Here is an 18,486-nt window from a genome sequence, read left to right as displayed (position 1 = left end):
CATACAATGAAAGTCAATGAGGTCCAATTTCGTTTGGAACCCAATGTTCTTCAAAGTGTGTGTGTGGGTGGGTGGGTGTATTTGTGGGTGTGTATGTGTGTGTGTGTGTGTGTGTGTGTGTGTGTGTGTGTGTGTGTGTGTGTGTGTGTGTGTGTGTGTGTGTGTGTGTGTGTGTGTGTGTGTGTGTGTGTGTGTGTGTGTGTGTGTGTGTGTGTGTGTGTGTGTGTGAGAGAGAGAAAAGGAAAAATGCATATGATTGTAATGACAATGTAATTTTGATGGGAAATAAAATATGAAAGACGGATGAAGTGGTGGCAGTACAAAAAGAGATGATGTGTTCTGTCAATACTGACTAGAGAGAGAGAGAGAGAGAGAGAGAGAGAGAGAGAGAGAGAGAGAGAGAGAGAGAGAGAGAGAGAGAGAGAGAGAGAGAGAGAGAGAGAGAGAGAGAATGTCATGTGTATGTCAAATAAAAGGACATCAAAAGTTATTGGCAAAACTGTCACTACGTGTGACATTGTCATTTGGTCCAGGGTCAGATTATAAAGGCAACCCATTTCTGGATGATGTTGTGCAGTACTACTACCCACTGAGTTCAATCACTGCCATCACGCTTTCAACATCCTCTCCTCTCCTCTCTCTGTCTGGGTTGATATGAGCAGCCAGGTTCTTCTGAGTTCATGCACTGCCACAATGACATCACATGTTAAGTACGAGCTTTCTCTTCAAGTAGCCAACTGTCACGCACAGCATGAGCTCGAGGTTGCCTGACATCACTACCATTAGATAAAATGTCAGCATGTTGGTCGGAGCCATTTGCACAGCAAGAATTGAGCAGTTTTAATACTTGAATGTGACCTCTTTGCACTATAGCTTTTATTTAAAAATGTTCCTTTTTCATTAATCTTAGTTTAAGTTTGAATCATTTTTAATATTTTCATATAGCTTTATTTTTAAGTTTTCGTTGCAAAACTAATTTTAGTACCTAAACTTATTTATTTCAGTAAGTTGCGAAGGCAGTTCTTATTTCAGTTTTTTAAGTGTTCCTCTAATATTTAGATTTTTATTCTATATCAGCTTTATTTCAATGGCCAAACAGGATTTTAATAGTTTTATTTTTAGTTAACAATAACAACATTATAATTAAACATTGAAATGTTTGAAGATTACTATGACTGAATAGACTTAACATTATGAAAAAATGATTAACATCCCTGCTGGAAAAAGACACTTAACACAGCCTAAGCTGGTTTAATCTGGTTTTAGCTGGTTTAAGATTGTCTCCCAGCCCAGTCAAGTTGTTTAGCAGAGTGGCCAAGTGCCCAAAACCCCTTTAAAACCAGCTTGACTATAGGCTGGGGAGCCAGCTAAGACCAGCAAATCAGCTCAGGCAGATTTATTTATTTATTAATTATTATTTTTCCAACAGACATAACAAGAAAACAAATTGTGGTCTACTCAAACTGTTTATTTGCAAATTAATGTAAATGAAAAAACTCATAATTAATGTAGTCTTGGTTGCATTTTCTTATACTTTGTGTAGTTTCTTTGCATGATTATATGGTTAGTTGTATTTCACTCTTTGGATTTAGCTCTTCTTTTTGCTGTCCGTGAGCCTATCAGAACAGACCTGTGACCCAGTTATACCTTGCAATCCACCGATTGAGACCCCTGGTTTTGGATTATAGAGGAATACAGTCATTTGTATGTGCACTGTGCCCTACTGCCAAGCCTGTGTTCACTGTGTTCCCTCCTGCTCTTCTGTCTGCTTCTTACTCTTGCTCACTCGCTTTGTCTTCTTTTCATTTTATAATCCACTCTGTGTTACACTAGTAGCTACTTGAACATTTGAAGTTTCAGTTGATCACCTTAATTTTTAGGACTGTTGATATTTGTATGTATCAACTGATGAAAATTTGCTGTTGACCATGTATACACATATGTATGTTGTCTGATTCTTTGTGCTTTTTTTGGCCCATTGGGTCTGTTTGTGGCCTCTCTCTCTTATTCTCTTTCCCACTTTTCTCCTCGTCTTTCTTCACATTCCAGCAGTCCTCCTAATCTACCAGCTGTCAGTCACAATAAAGATGGGAAAGAGAAAAGAGAAAGTTAGAAGAGATAAAAGCTGTGCTCATATGCACACAGAGGCTTCTCTGTTTAAATGAAAGCCTGAAGCAATCATTCACACATTACAGAGCAGTTACAGTTAACAGCCTAAATGTTTTCTGTCTTATATCAATTTAGGTCTTACTACTCACTTGAACAAACCCTTAGTGCCAAGTATTAAAGTTCTGTATAGTAAGCAACCACATAGCAACCAGTTAGACCCCTAGCAACCACCCAGAACATCCTAGCAACCAAATAGCAGACGTCTAATACACCTAGAATGCCCTGACAACCACACAGGACACCCTAGCAACCAAGTAACAAGTGCCTAAATATTCAAAACACCTTAGCAACTGCATAGTAACTTCCTTGCAACCACCCAGAAATATAGCAACCAGATAGCATTTGTAAAAAAAAACAAAAAAAAAAACACTCTGAACACCTTATCAGCTTCATAGTAACGCCCTGGCAACCACCCAGAAATATAGCACCCAGATAGATTTTGTCAAAAGACACTCTGAACACCTTAGCAACTGCATGCCCTGGCAAACACTCATGATGGCAACATCATGGCAGCAACATTTCCACAGTCAAACAGCATTCACGTTTTCTTCTAAAACTCTAGCTGTGTGTAGAGTAATAATGGTCCAACATTATTTTTCATGTTCAAACAGTTCAAATTGTGAGAAAATTATACAATTGCAACTGTCTTTCCTTTGAGATCTGACAACAGGAAGCAAGAGGAGATCAACCACACCTGACTGAAATAACAACGGTCTCTCTTTACACAGTTACCTGCAATGACAATCAGGGTAAAGCAGGACAAACATGTCTGAAATAGAATGGCTTTGGCTGTGTAAACAGCTTCAGGAGCCAAGCACCAGTTTGTGATAGAGCTGTGTGATCGTCTTTTCATCTGCAGCATCCACTCTCGTGTTTCCACCCTCCCAGTCTCTCTCTCTTCCATCTTCTCAACTGCAGCTCAGACTGTCAATCCCTGCAGCATCACAGAGATCATGTGTACTGTATTTTGAGATAATTTGAAGAGAGAGAGCTGAATTCTGACAGAGAGGTGAGGACGCGAGAGGTAGGAGGGTCCGGGTCGAGCTGCTGGGCCAAAACTAACTGCCGGTGCTGCGGCACTGACCTCATGGGAATCATGAGAAAGTGGGGCATCACTGATACACAGTAGAGAGTTAGAACGGAGGAGGATTGCTTGCTTTCTCTCTCTCTTACACACACAGATACAGTATCTCATGCACCTGCATAAACATGCATCTCAAACCTCACACATATGCGTTCACAAACAGAGCACAGCATATGTGAGACTTCTCACTCGAAGCTGTGGAAGTGTGAATGTACGTGTAAATGTTCACCATTGATTAGATTTTTATTTCATCCGTCTTTGCCTCTAGCCAAGAGCTCATTGCTGCTGTGAGCCTGTGAATTTATGAGAAGTGTTAATTAAGGAAGCTCTTAAGATATTCTATAAATCAGTCATAAGACCCCTCTGATGGAAGTTAACTCTAGTTAATTTTCCAATTGCATAGTTAAATTAGTTTGCTAATGTTAAATGATGTCATACTGTGCTTAAATTCACCCAGAATTAAAAGATCTGTCATCATTTACTCACCTTCATGTTGTTTCAAACCTGTATGACTTTCTTTCTTGGAACACAAAAGTAGATATTTCGACAAATGTCTGTTTTTTTGTCCATACAATGAAGGTCAAAACTGTTTGATTACCAACATTCTTCAAAATATCTTCTTTTTTTATTTTTCCAGAAAGTCATAGAGGTTGGGAGCAACATGTAAATGATGACAGAAATGTATTTATTTTTGTGTGAAAAAAAGTGTGAAACATGGATCAAGATTACATCACTCCATCTCACTTTTTTTAAACTATTGGTTAACTATTTCAAATTTCAAGAAATTTAGACATTTATTTTGTGCCATTTATCTGTTTAGTCAGTTTAGACGTTATAAGATAATAACTCTCATGATTTCCTTTGTTGTATGTGGACATTTTGAAATCTTAAGGGATTTTGGAGGGAAAATACTGACAATTGGCTCATTGTAAAAACGTGTCTCTACCTCCAAAAACGTACTGTAGTGCATGATTTGTAAACTAATACATTTTCATGTTTGCATGACATAACCAGCTTCATATGCATGGCATTTCTAACATCATAAACTTGCTCTGTAACTCACCTGGTGCGAGTCCCGTGAAACACGAGTCACGATAAAAAAGCTCAAAGACTTGTAGAAGCAAGCTAACATGGCATGGTTACTTCAGCAAATGCAGTCTGGTTAAGGGTTTAGTATGGTACGTAATTTTCAAACGTGACAGAACATTAACTTTTTAATTTAATTTCCCAACTGTCACGATACGCACAACAACTAAAGTAATAAAACTGGCCAGATTCACATTCATCTGTTTCAGATAAAACTGAACTCGCTTTTAGTGATACTCACTGGACATTCCACTTTAAAAGTGTCTCAAAATGTACAAAAGCAACATAATATAATTTTGCAGAAAGGTCACCACATGTTAGTTTTTCCAATGAGCTTAGATGACCCATATGAAGTGTTGTGGTTTGGATTTTTTACATTTGTTTTGTGGCATTTCTGCTTGTAGTATATTAATAATGTAACATTTCTTCGTCATGATGTTTTATAATGTTTGTTGTTATAGTAGACAATTTAACATCTGTATAAGGGATTTTTAAAGAAAAATACTTGGCTAATGGTTTACATTTAGGACATTTACAGAAAACAAGAGCTTTAACTTTTTTGATCAAAATAACACTGCTGATGTTTTTCCATGGCAGCGCATGATCAACCCCCTATTGATTCTTTGATGTATCTGCATCTTATTTATCTTATTTGCTTTATTTATCATGACACTTAAATGAGGAGAAGGTTAATTGTCTGTAATTGTGTGTATTATGCAGCACAGCTGCATGAGGTTAGGCTTAAGATAGCTGTGTGTGTGTGTGTTGCGAAGGAGCACACTCACGCTCCACTCGATGTCACAGCTGTGGGACGGCTCAGCGGAATAGTTTCCTAGCAACAAGCGAGAGAACGAGGCAGAGAGAGGGAGGGAATGTGACAGGCTGGAGTAGGGGAGCTGATTTGCTGAGAGGAGTGGCCAAAAGCCCAACAACTGTTGCCAGATCAGTAGCGTCTCTGTCCGTATGTGTTGGTGTGTGGCCGCATGATCGGTCGATGCAGGTCGGAGCGAGTGTGTGTGTGTATGTGTGAGGAGGACTGAGGCAGTTTGGAGCAGCGGTGGCTAGGTGGAGATACCCGAAGCCACACGTCCACAGGAGCACTAAAATCTGACAGGACTGGTCGCTGATATTTCACCTGTTGGACTGTGGTGAGGGTGGGGATCCTGGAGGGAGACGGGGACACTAAGTCTTGGACGTCCTCAGCCAACGAGGGCTTAACCGGCACGGGCAGAGAGGATGGAGATGATGGATCTTCATTATTGAGCGGAGGGGTAAGAGGATGAGATGAGAAAACTAGCACGTGTGAACATTTGCTGCAGCCAAGTCCATTGTTCCTGCTCTCTCTCTCATGATCTTCTCTCATCCTTGTTCCTGCACTGTACAAAGTGGGAACCTGCAATTGTTACCTTAAAGAGCTATTTATACCTGATTTAACCCATAACAATGAGTTTTGTTGGTTGGTTGGTTCAGTGATGTTAAATAATATTTTTGACATAGATTTTTTTCAGTGTAGCATCAATGTAGACACTGTAATAATCTCTCATCTTACATTATCATCTTCTCCCAACAATGATGCTGAAGAGATCTCTTGGTAGCTCTTGTTGACTCCCAACAGCACTTTAGAGTGTTAAAGCTCAATGAAATGCGAGTGCATTTTTGATTTTTTTTCTCGTTTTAATACATGATGTGAAGGCTCTGAGTGTGGTGGAATTCACAACCAGCCTGTGTCTTTCCAAAACGCTACACCTGCCTTTGAATGACAAGTTGAATGAATGACTAGAGAGCCCGGGCTGGATTGTGTGGTAATCTGTTGGAGGGGAAAGGGGTCACGCTATTGAAATGCTAATCAGACAGTGTGAGAGACTATGTGTGTGTTTAGACTGCTTGTGTGTGTTTGGACTGTGTCGATGCGTGTTTGGCGGTGCCTGTGTGTGTTTGTGTCTGCCTTCGTCTACTGAACAACCGTTGGTGACCCCATTGTTTCCGGTTTTCTTCTAACTGTTTCATTTCTTAAATGCCAAACTGGTGAAAATATCTGTTCTTTGAGAAATAACAGCCTCCATTTTTACACCTCAAATGAGACTAATGGTGTAGAAAAACTAGCAGACTGGTTGATTATTGTTGTAAGTGCACATGCTCATAAACCTAAACAGTTAATTCTGTGTCTCTTGGGAGCAGGGCTAATGGTGTGCGGCGGGAGTTGTGGTTTTGGGGGTTGTCGAGGGGGAGGGACTGTGGAGTTTTGAATACGCCTGATAGTTTGAAGGGAGTATGTGAACATGAAAGGGGAGATTAAGGGTGCTGGGGTGGTTTTGGGAAGACTCCCGAACGGTTAATGACCACCTGCTGGTAGCACCGCATCCACGTTGCGTTTGTATGAATGTGTGTGGTTCTTAATGTTGAAGTAATGTTTTTTTTTTCCATTGGCAAAGGACAATTCAGAAAGGTCAAGGAACAATAGGGTATACAGCCATTGAAATTCCTTCCCTGGCGCTTGCCTTTACCCTCTCTTGTGGTTTGTTTTGCAAAGGGGGGTCGGTCAAAGTCTTATTGGCTTCTTAAACTTTTGCAACCGAGTACGTGGCCGCTATATGCTGACAATTGTTCACTGTACAGCTAAACTTCAGTCAATACTAAGACTTGGTCTCTCTATGTGGTCTTAAAATATATGTGATTTTATCTTATAATGTGTTAGAATATTGGATTTCAGTACATACCCTGTCAAGATTTGTAATTTTCATATACAGTATATATTTATTATTTATTCTCACTATTTTTAAGTATTATTAAAATGTTACAATTTTAAATGACTGTATTCAGTTTTTTTAATTGTAATTTATTCAGTCATTTATAAAGTCTTCAGTGTCACATGATTCTAATTTGCTAATTTGGTATTCAAGAAACATTTCTTATTATCAATCTTAAACGCATATGTATATATATAGCTTGTTAGCATTTTTCCCCCCAGAAATTTTAGGATTTTTATACTAACTTTTGCTTGCTTTTTGGCTATACATTATAAGCTGATCCTGTATAGGGTCAGTCCAGTTCTCTTGTCTACTCCATTTAAGACTACAGTCATTTAGCAGCAGGTCTGACAGCTTTAGATATCGATCCGTTATGAAATGCTGTATCAGGCCTAGTTTATGGCGTGGGCAGCAGAGAACCTGTGTGTGACATTGGCACTATCTGCACTACCATTTCATGGATATCGTAATGCAAAGCCCAGCAAAAGTTATAATTCAGTGTTATAGTAGGGACAGGAGGTTAATTTGCAGTTTGGACACTCTAAAATGTAATAATATAGTGCATCCAGACTATTGCTATGAGATCTCTGCCAAGCGACTGAAGTGGATGAACATTTTGTGACCGACCTTTTAAAGTCACTCACTGGTACGTGTTTGTGATTATGCCTAGATCTTATAGCAACTAAAATGAGAACCATATTTCCACTTGTCTCCACATGTCTTGCTTTCAGAGGGACACCTACACAAGCTGTGGTATAATAAGGTAATTTGCTTTGCCAAGTGCCTCTGCAGTATTGATTGTGTAACTACAGCTCTGGTTGGCCTTTCTGTGTGTTTGCTGGGTTACCATTTTCAAGGTCAATAAAGAGTTCAAAGGTGTTTCGCTTTGATACCGTCCAGAGAAGGGCGGCTGGCAGTTTTAGAGCCCCGAGAGCTGGATTATGACTCATGGCTCCCTGTAAATCCACACTGTCTTTTGTCTGCTGACTGTGTAGGCAGTAAGATGGCCAACTATCCAGCTGCATTTCCACTCAAACAAAATCACCCAAGCTCAATTTATACGGAAAATGAGCAGCCATGTTGAATGTCCCTTGCCAGCATGTTTCTTTTGTCACTTCAGTAACGTAACTCATGGTTATACTTCAGTGTACGTAAGTTTTCGATCCAAATACTTAGCTAGCGACAGGTTCATATTTGGGTCATTCATTAGCTAAATTTAGTTATCTATGTCAGGTAAACAAGAACAAAACAGTAATGTTAAAGCTAAAGCTATTTCAAGATATACGATGATTTGTACATACTTATTGTTTTGAGGTAGTTGGTGTTTTATATAGATTTGGGTTGTCAGTTGGTCCAAAATGTTTGTTTGGTCTGTTACCTGAAAAATCTTCAAAACTAGCAGCCAGTGCTGTATTTGGCAGGGATCGCTATTGTCATCAGAAGTTTGAGCGGTTTTTCTGTCATGTTTATGTGCACACTTGACATTTCTTGCGAGCTGCACTTGAAAACAATGTGAATATGATGGTGCGCTTTGGATGCTAGCCAGTGTTGTGTTTGTGTTTGTGTGTGTGGGTTGATGTCATCATGAGATCTGTGAAGAACTGCTGCTCTTATACAGTAGCTTTACAGAGAAAAATTAAACTGCATCTAAACATTAGAGAAAAATATTTCACAGAGGAAAATAATCTAATGATGTATGTGAGTAAGTGTGAGACTGATGTGGATTCCTCCATCACGCAGTCCTCTGTGTTCCATATCTACTTCACAGACAAAAACTTCTCTATTATTTATAGATCAGAGATCTTTGGGACATCTTGTGCATTTGAATGTTTTCAGGCGTGTTCTGAGACAAAGAAATAACGGTTTCATTCACTCTTTCTTAAAGTCAGAACTTTCATTTTTGGGTGAACTGTCCCTTTAAGCCAAGTAATAAAAGGATATTGCTGTTGGTCAGTAATGACACATAAAAGAGTGTTTGATTACACAATAACTATTGACCAGATCGCACTTACACTCCAGAAGAATACAGCAGCTTTCACTCAGCATGGACATCATTATGCGTTTGAATCAATACCGGGCTATATATTCCAGAGCGGAGTCATTGGCTTTTTAATGTTGATCTTCTTCTCCAGCTCAGCATACTGTAGCAAACTAGCAATGTGGACATATTGGTGGGTATATTTTAGCACTTAGTGTCCTTAGTCCGTACTCCGCAATAATGTATAAATCACTGGAGGTAGGGTGGATCAGCAGTATTGCAGCATGACAGCATTAGTCCATCATTTTAATGAAGAGCAAAGAGCAAACTGTTCCTGCTTTGATTTTCAGCAGTGAGTTGAAACATTAAAATACCCTAAATTTGTACATTCTATTACATTCACATAAAATCAAATCACTTTGTCACCAAATACACAGAGTAATGGTGTGTGAAAAGATAATAGTTGCAACTGCCAATAACTGCTTTCATCTGTGAAATACATTTAAGTGTAACCATGCATGATATATAAAGGAACATTGAAGAGTGTGTGTGTGTGTGTGTGTGTGTGTGCGTGTATGTATAGGCTTTATTTGTTTATGAAATGATGTGAAGTATGTGTGTGTATCAATTAAAAGAAGTCTGTCAGAAGCAGTGTAAATAATGAATGTTAAGTCTAGGTATTCCAGACGGTGCTGTCTAAGGGGGGCTGGCAGATTCAGGTCGAGTTGGACCAAAAGGGGTCTTTTATCTGGGCTCTCACCGCAGGAGACCCCTGTGTCTCCTCTTACATTACTGCAGTCAGAGTGTATCTGATAGGGCTGCATTTTTCACAGTCGCTGCTCAGCTGGAAGAACTTCTATTATGCTGTCAAAGCTTCACATTAAGACTATGCAGATATCAGTCATCAGTAATCTGCTTCTTTTCTGTAATCTCCAAAGATGCAGCCATGTGGGAAGAATCAAAGTTTTGCTCACATTTGTGACAAGGCCTGTGATGTTTAATCCTGTGGCCGGACGTTACATTTCCTTGCCGTAGGCATAATCTCAGATCAGACTGGACAAACTAGAAGCATTTTTTTTCTCGAGGACATTTTAATAAATGCACAAGACTAGTAATCCTGCCGTTTGGGTTGACACGTCTCTGCTCACAGCAGTGGCTCTATGTTGCAGATTTTCTTAATCAGAATTTTTGTCCTATTTTCCATTAAAAATATCTAAACATCCTTAAAACAAGATACATTTACATGAGAACTAAATTATTAGACAATTATAAGACGCGTATCTTTTTTAAGAATAATTTTTGTTGTTGTTGTTGTTGTGCATAGGTCTTATTTGTTAGATCTGCCATGTGGGCATGAGTGGAGGAGGGGTGAGCGAGTATCGTGATTCGTGTGTGACCTACAAAGGAAGGTAACGGGCTCGCTGAGGTGTGAATGCGAGAAGGGTCACTTCAGATATACACTGCATAGGCTTTGATAAGAATGAAATGCTTTTCGAAAAAGATTGAAAGGTGTTTGCGATGGGAGAAAAATGTATATATTGTATATTATAGAGGAAAGATGAAGTATAGAGAGTGAGGGAGGGTCATAGGAGAGGAGAGCAGCTGACTACAACATCAAGTGGAGTAGGTACTCCTGCAATACTGGAGGCTGCAGTTTCACGACCGCAGTCCTAGGACCCTCTTTTTTGTATGTACTAACAACAGTTTATACCATTTTATAGCACTTACTATTCAATTCTGTATTTGTTTTATTAATTTTCAGGAAGTATAGATATACTGTTCAATATAGGGATAAAAAAGTATTTGTAGTTAATGTGATAAAAGACAACCTGACTTCATACGTCCATTAAAATTACCTCAGGAACAGATGGTTAAGTCATTTTTAAAAATGAGTGCTATGTTTTTATGTGTAAAGAATCATTAAAGTGTGATTAGTAAGTGTCCGAATAAATTTAGAGCCACTGTATGACATTAGCAATTTATGGCTATTTATTTCTGGAATTAGTGAATGTTCATGTCATCTTCAAAGTAGTGGAAAGTTTGATTCTATTGGATGAATTACGGCATGAATAAATGGACAGAGTATGATCATCTGTGAGGGATGTGAAGTCATTTTAAAGCACACTGACTGGTGTGTATTGTAGTTCCCCAGAATGCTGTAAAGGCGTAATGACCAGCGATAATTCTGTTTTAATAATACAGTATCTCCCAAGACATAGACAGTATCTCCTAGTTGCAAATATAAATATACTTTTATATTAGACAGAGACAACATTTTGGTAACACTTTATTTTAAGGTGATGCACTTAGTAATAACAGTAAATTCTGCATAATTACAAGTAACTAACCCTAAACCAAACCCTAACCGTAACTCTATAGTAAGTACATGTAGTTAATTAATATTACTCAGTACTTATATAAGTCAGCTTAAAATAAAGCATAACCAAATTTTGATATATGTATGCAAACATATATAAAGACTCAGCATTGATTTAACGATCTCTCATGGTGTGATAATTATTCTGCTCTTTCTGTGCAAATAACAATGAGCCACTGGACAGCATCAGCTGATTCACATTGTCCTTTTGCCATTGAGATGTGACATGAATTTTACTAAGTAAGTTAAAATTTTAGAGCTGCACTTGTTGTAGGAGAGAATGTATGTAAAAAAAAAAGCTATATCAAATGGAGAATATATCTTATTTCTTTACGAGAGCACAATTTCTGTCTCTGCTATACAATCTAAATTATCATCCTTCTCTTTTGTTAGACTCGCCATTCGTTAGTCAACTGAAATGTTTCATACCCATTCACCATGATGACCTTTGTCCTGTCCTAGTGTCGTTTGTGTCTTCTGGGGTTAATGAGCAAAGTTTCCATAACCTTTGACCCATTATCTTTTGTGTTCCTCGGACAGAGGACTTCTAAAGTTCTTAAGTCTTCTTAAGTTCTCATGTCACTTCATTAAGACCTGTGTGTGAAGAGACCACATAGTGAGTCACAGTAATCCAGTCTAGTTTTGAGCAATTTCTGTATGTCGTATTTGCATTTGATTTTTGAGCAATATTGAAAAGGTTTTCTATGACATCTGTTTGCAGCACGGGGAGGGTAGTCTGGGACCCCCGATCATCGTATGCACACGGCCGTACCCAGAGTGCCAGCTGTATTCGGATGAGGAAGGAATGGGTGGACGGGATGCGCAGGAGTCAGACATGGACAGCGGGGCAGGATCTGAATCTTCTGAAGGAGGACGTCATGAGGATAAAGAGGAAGGACTTGGTGGACTCTTTCTACGTAGAAACAAGTAAGCATCATGGATAATTATGTTTTGGATCTTTTTTAGTGTTATTTGAGCTTATGATTCCAGAATTTATTGTTTAGTTAAAATATTATTTAATGTAATAATTCATGTTTAATTCAATTGAAAATAATCACCACATTTGATAAAATGAACAATAAAATAAATAATAATGAAATGGAATGATTCTCTTTCTCTGGTTTAGCTGTGGTCAGATGGTCTCGTCAGCAGCGGCCTCAGTGATCTCAGTGGAGGAGCAGTTTGAGGACTATGGAGAGGGAGAGGATGTGGACTTCACTCCCAGCAGCCCCATCCCCGATGATGACACACGTACTAATGGTTTCTCTGACCTGGGCTCCTCTCTGCCCTCCAGGTTAACTAGCTCACTAGTACACACCGACCTCTCACATAAAATACTGACACGCTGTGTTATATGTGTGAGCTCTGTCATTTGATTGCATGGATGAATATGGGTGAATAGCATGAAACCAGACAAGAAAATGTCCAGGCCAAAACTAAAAGAAAGAAAGAAAGAAAGAAGAAATTATTTATATATTTATATAACACACACACACACACACACACACACATATATATATATATATATATATATATATATATATATATATATATATATATATATATATATATAATTTATTTTAATTTTTTTAAAGCCAATTATTATTTTTATATTATATTAATTATTTTTTAAATTATATATTTGTGACATTATTTTCATGGTACTTAAGCAGATCCTTATCCAAATTATAATTACCAAAATGCCGAAAAATTACATTCTCATTTCTCAAAATTCTGCAAAACAGTTTTAAAAGAAAAAACGTAAAGCATTAAAGTCTCAATACATTATGGTAATGATAAGTTGTGTGTAAAATAATGTACCAATTCAAAATGTGCCAATCATAATGATTAAAAAATAAGCAAAATTTTCATTTTCATTTTTCATTTTTATTTTCATGAGCTTTACTTTCTCAGATGAATGTTGCTGTGAATTTTTGACAGCTATTAATTATCTCATTGTCAAACATAACATTTTATTAAACAGTTTTGCCTTACAGTGGTACTTTAAAATCTTCAGCTCTTAAATCTTCAGCTGTGTAATAATTATCCTTTCATGAACTCAATAACAGCTCATTAGACGTTCTTATAACTATGCAAAATCTGAAATTTCTCATCATATTATATTATTAAATACTGTGAGTAAGAAAAATCTGAATGCTTCTACTGCCAGTATTGATGATCACTTGTTGTTTCCAGTGCTGGCCAGACCCCTCAGAAGATCAGACACCTGTACAACAGTGAGCTTCTGGATGTTTACTGCTCTCAGTGCTGCAAGAAAGTCAACCTGCTCAATGACCTGGAGGCCAGACTCAAAAACCTCAAAGCTAACAGGTAAGAGGAGACCGAGTTTGAAGTTAGCATATTGCTACAAGTCTACAAGGATTTTTCCATTGACTTTTGGATTATTGCAGAAAATAAGCTCTGTGACCAACAAAACTTTATGAAATTAAAAAAAAAAAATGAACACAACTTTTCTGAATGTTGAAGCCTAAATACAAAGTCGAAGTAAAAAGCTAAGCTTGGGCTATAACCCAACGACACCACGCCCGCATGACTTTAACGTCACCACTAAGTTTACAAAAAACGCTTTCAAACTTTATCTAAAATCTACAAGTTTGAGTTAGAATAGTTTGAAAAAGTGTGAGGCTGTAAAAGTATATCTATTTTATGTTGTAGAATTAACCACAGACCTTTTTTCAGACAGTTTAACCAAAAATACCTTCAAAAAACCCAGTGACTTATGGACGATGAAACTTCAAGTTCTAAATGCCAACTCGTTTTCTGGTTCTAGGACTCATTCCTGCAGCACTCTATATAATAAGCATAAAAATACAAACAAATATTGGGTAAAATAAACATGTCAGATTACATGGAACTGTTTTTATTGATGTTTCTTTTGAAGGATTGATTGATTATTGATTGAGTATTTTATTGTTTTTACTGAGCTCGATACAGTGCATATTAATAATGAACTTATATTTATGTTGTAATAATGTTTTTCTTTTCTTTTTCTGGAGCCATTTAATGCTTAAAATCTAGCATGCTGTCCTACCTTAATCAGTGGTTACATGTCCAATCCTGTTTTTAGTGCCCTTAACTGCACTGCACTTCTGAGACAATTCTTTGTCTCAGTTCACTCTAAGTTAAAGCTAGATATATTTTTATGAGTCTCTTTAATCACCCCCTGTCAAAAGCTTTATCGGGAGACGGGTTTCATTAAAGGAGCTGTTACCATAGCAACAATGTTCCAATCAAGGGTTTACTAATCTTTGTGAATGTTATCAGAGACAGTGTGGGAAAACTGAAACCCTCAAGAAAAGCCTGGGGTGTTTAAGTGGGTGTGTGTGGTGGAATTTGATGAAAACTGCTGAAATAATCCTTTTATTGTCATGTGACCACATAACATATTTGGTACTTCAGGAGAACGACACTGCAATCTTTCCTCTGTAACAAGGCTTTAATGCATCATGGGATTATGAGGATTCCACCTCATATGCTACTGACACATAGAGACATTATACTACAGACAGCTGCCTCACTGCATTCTTCCTACATAGACAGCTGCCTTCTAAGACAGCATCCTAACCGGCCCAACCTACACGAGTTACTTCATGAGCACCTAGACGGCACACAAATAGAGTGCAACAGTGCCCGCCCACTTTTTCAGCTGCCTTGGTTCCGGAAATATTTATCCCATTCATTTTTTCCAAAGGGATTTTCAAAAAGTCTTCATTTAGAGTTATAAGCATGGGCGGCGCTAGGGAGGGGCTAGCAGGTGCTTCAGCACCCCCAAGAAAGACCAAAGCACCCCGATAGCACCCCCCAAAATAATGTCTGGAATAAAGTATATTCAAATATATGTTATTTCGAGATATTAAGTCGTTATTTCAAAATAATATCTCGGTATTTCGACATAATAACGGCAAATTTTTGTCCCGCCAAAGCCTTTTTTGATCGGTGAGTGATGTAGAATAGAATGACTGCTGCGCTTGACAGGGCGCATCACGAGCAGAGAGAGAGAGCCCCGGCCGCGCGCACTCTCACGTCTTCAAACACTTCTCGCGCATATTAATCAAAATCAATTGACACGATAGTAAAAGGTCGGAAGACCGCAGTTTCACGTGGAGCATTTGGAGATTTGTTCTCCTGAATTACCGCGGTGTGTGAATTGTGCTAAAAAAAAACACGTTGCCTAGCTTATCGTCTCTAAAAAGCGTTCCGCCCATTCAGCTGACCTAAACCACATTTCAATAAACGAAAAAACCTATCCAGTAATATGTTTTCTGTATTGACGCAAATCTTGCGATGTCCAAACTGCCGAGATAATCACACAAGCGTGCCGTAGACGTCCACTAATGACACATCCCATACGCAAACGAATGACTCATTTTAACCATGACTTTAATAGATAGTGAAAACAACTGACATGTCCAACACTGAGCTCACGAGACCTGTGGTGTATTTAGTATTGTTTGGTTATTAAAGTAGGCCTACACAGCAAGACCTTTGAATCGGTGTATAAAAAATCGGTAACACTTAATTAAATCAGTTAGCCTAACATTTACAATTAATTAACTGCATTTCAGCATTGTTAATGTTAATTGTTTCAATATTTAGAGAGTCAGGCCCACTATATGTGTGTTGTAGCCATTAAATAAGCGCATTTAATTTCATTTTTGTTAAGATATTATAATGTTTTTTTTTTTGTTTTTTTTACATCTATGCTGATTATGAAAATTGAACAGCATGAGTAAGATGCGCGATATATCGGAAGACATGATGGGTCAGACATGATTTTGACCACTAAATTTACATTTACACATTTACATTTAGTCATTTATTTTAGCAGACGCTTTTATCCAAAGCAACTCAACTGAGGACTAAACCAAGCGAGTCATCGTGAAAAGACAAAAACAATGCAAGAAGTGCTCAAAATACCAAGTTCGGACATTGCTCGGAGTAGCATAAGCCAGACAAGCGAGGATTTAAAGGAAAAGGATTGTTATTTTTTTGTTTTATGTTAAGTATAAATTAAGTTTTGTTTTGTAGAAAGCCTTTTTAAAGTGAATTTCGTTTTGTATAAATTGTATCTTAATTTTAATCAATTTTTCATCAACCAATTGAAATAAGAAGCAAATATAGCAGACAATATGATAAAGATAAGGAGGCGCGGGCGCGATTGCATTGCACGTGAACTGGAGCACATCTCATCATAAATTTTGCTCATTTAAATAATAGTGTGTGTGTGTGTGTGTGTGTATATATAGGCTAATTGCGCAGCTCCCCCTGTCAATGATCTAGCACCCCCTCAGCACCTGCGTTAAAAATTATCTGGCGCCGCCCCTGGTTATAAGTCATAAACCAAACCAACCAGGTTAATCACGACTTTTAGGGTTAGTGTGTAAGAGGTTAGAATATACAGTTTGTACAGTATAAAAACCATTACGTCTATGGAGAGTCCCCACAAAGATAGCGAACCAGACGTGTGTGTGTGTGTGTGTGTTATTTTGGTGCGATTTGCTTGTGGAAATGAGTGATTATGAACATGATTATTTACAAATAGCTACAAAAACCTGTTGGATTAATGTGTGCTGATGGCTTCAACAAAAAAAGCATATACTGTTGATTAACAACCTTGTAGCTCAAAGTAGGTTTGTCTTTAATGGTTTATAAGTTATAGTTCAAAATAAATTTCCCTATGAAGAAAATGAATGGGATTTTTACTTCCAGAAGCCAATTGTTGCACTATAGTTTGATATTAGCATGTTGCTAAGCTAAAAGCATGACACTGTAATACGCATAAAAAGATTAACATAAATTAAAATTAGGATTAATATTTACATATGCTCTGTAAAAGTACATTTAGCTATACATGCATCACTTCCTCTACCACAAAGGAATCTTTTTTTCTCCAAGTTTAATGCAGTGCATTCTGGGATTGCCTTCTCATTATTATTATTATTATTATTATAAATGATAATAAAACAGTATTTTAGAAAGCAACATAATCAAGTGTCTACCTTTTGGAACAGCCTATGTTTGAAATGGTGCAAGAGAGACGTTCAGTAAGAGCTGTGCAATTTCCTTTTCTCTGGGTGAATAGGTGTGATGGGGAAGTGGGATCATGTGGCATTCTGAGGCCTTTGGCTATTAATCCCCTGGCATTTTTGTCCAAATCCTCCACTGCATACTCTGCCAAAGTTAAAATGCATTCATGCAAAACATGATCAGCACCAATATGAACTACACCTCTGTAATGATCTGCAAACATTTGGGTTATTTTTATTTTATTTTTTTAAAAGGTTTAAAAAACATTAGGAAACTTCTGCTGTTTTTTTTCCAGATTTTTTTATTTATTTTTTTATTGCTAATTTCTGTTTTTTTCTATTTTTTTGTATCAAATATGTCAAGCCAACCGGTCAGGACAGGTCATGAAGAACTATGTGCAAATGCACTTTTGAGGGCATGTGTGTGAGTGCTGAGTGTATTTTGTTAGTTCGCAGATTGTCTGGGTCTATCATTGTTGTGGTAGTTATACGTGTTTTGTCAGTGCTGTGATGTCTGGGTTTGAGGACACGAGAGAGCTGACTTGTATTTCCGAGTTCAGACCTGTGTGATGTAACGAGAGAAGGGGTTTAAAGAATGACGTGGGTCACACAGTTACATAAACACAGGCAGAGGTTTATAATTAGAGTGCAGGTGCTCTATTTTTACTGAGGTCCTTCAGAGCCGTCTGATTATCAGTGTAATCTCATTACCTAGGACAAACTGACTTCAGTACCTGATCTTGGCCACTTGGGGCGATAGTGAATCAGTAATTAGGCTCTAAACAAAACTGATAACATGAATCGAATAAATGAAACATTGCAGTGGACTGCAAGATTGATGGGAAGCACTGAGAATCAAACCATCCATCCACCCATCATCCATCTATCTATCTATCTATCCATCTATCCGTCTTTCTGTTTGTCTGTCTATATCTGTCTATCATAAATGTTTTTTTCTGATTTCATCTTTCAGCATCTATACCCATTCAATTGGATTT

The 18,486-nt window shown here is 37.8% G+C and overlaps 1 protein-coding gene across 2 annotated transcripts in view; it reads left to right on the top strand.

The window, feature by feature from the left end:
- Positions 1-18,486, top strand: part of rab11fip4a (RAB11 family interacting protein 4 (class II) a) — a 54,954-nt gene that overhangs the window by 29,047 nt on the left and 7,421 nt on the right. Inside the window, exons 1-4 of one of the 2 annotated variants that reach the window (XM_056240641.1) lie at positions 5,248-5,610; positions 12,163-12,368; positions 12,568-12,735; positions 13,638-13,772. In XM_056240641.1, the coding sequence (XP_056096616.1) occupies positions 12,247-12,368; positions 12,568-12,735; positions 13,638-13,772 (425 nt within the window). In that variant the 5' untranslated portion in view covers positions 5,248-5,610; positions 12,163-12,246. Of the gene's footprint in view, positions 1-5,247; positions 5,611-12,162; positions 12,369-12,567; positions 12,736-13,637; positions 13,773-18,486 lie in introns of those variants that run through there. The other variant, XM_056240640.1, reaches the window with a different exon arrangement.

This window comes from Rhinichthys klamathensis, unplaced genomic scaffold (assembly GCF_029890125.1).
Source record: "Rhinichthys klamathensis goyatoka isolate OS25496 unplaced genomic scaffold, OSU_Roscu_1.1 h1tg000605l_1, whole genome shotgun sequence".
Lineage (NCBI taxonomy): Eukaryota > Metazoa > Chordata > Actinopteri > Cypriniformes > Leuciscidae > Rhinichthys > Rhinichthys klamathensis.
This window is presented reverse-complemented; position numbering and strand designations above follow the sequence as displayed.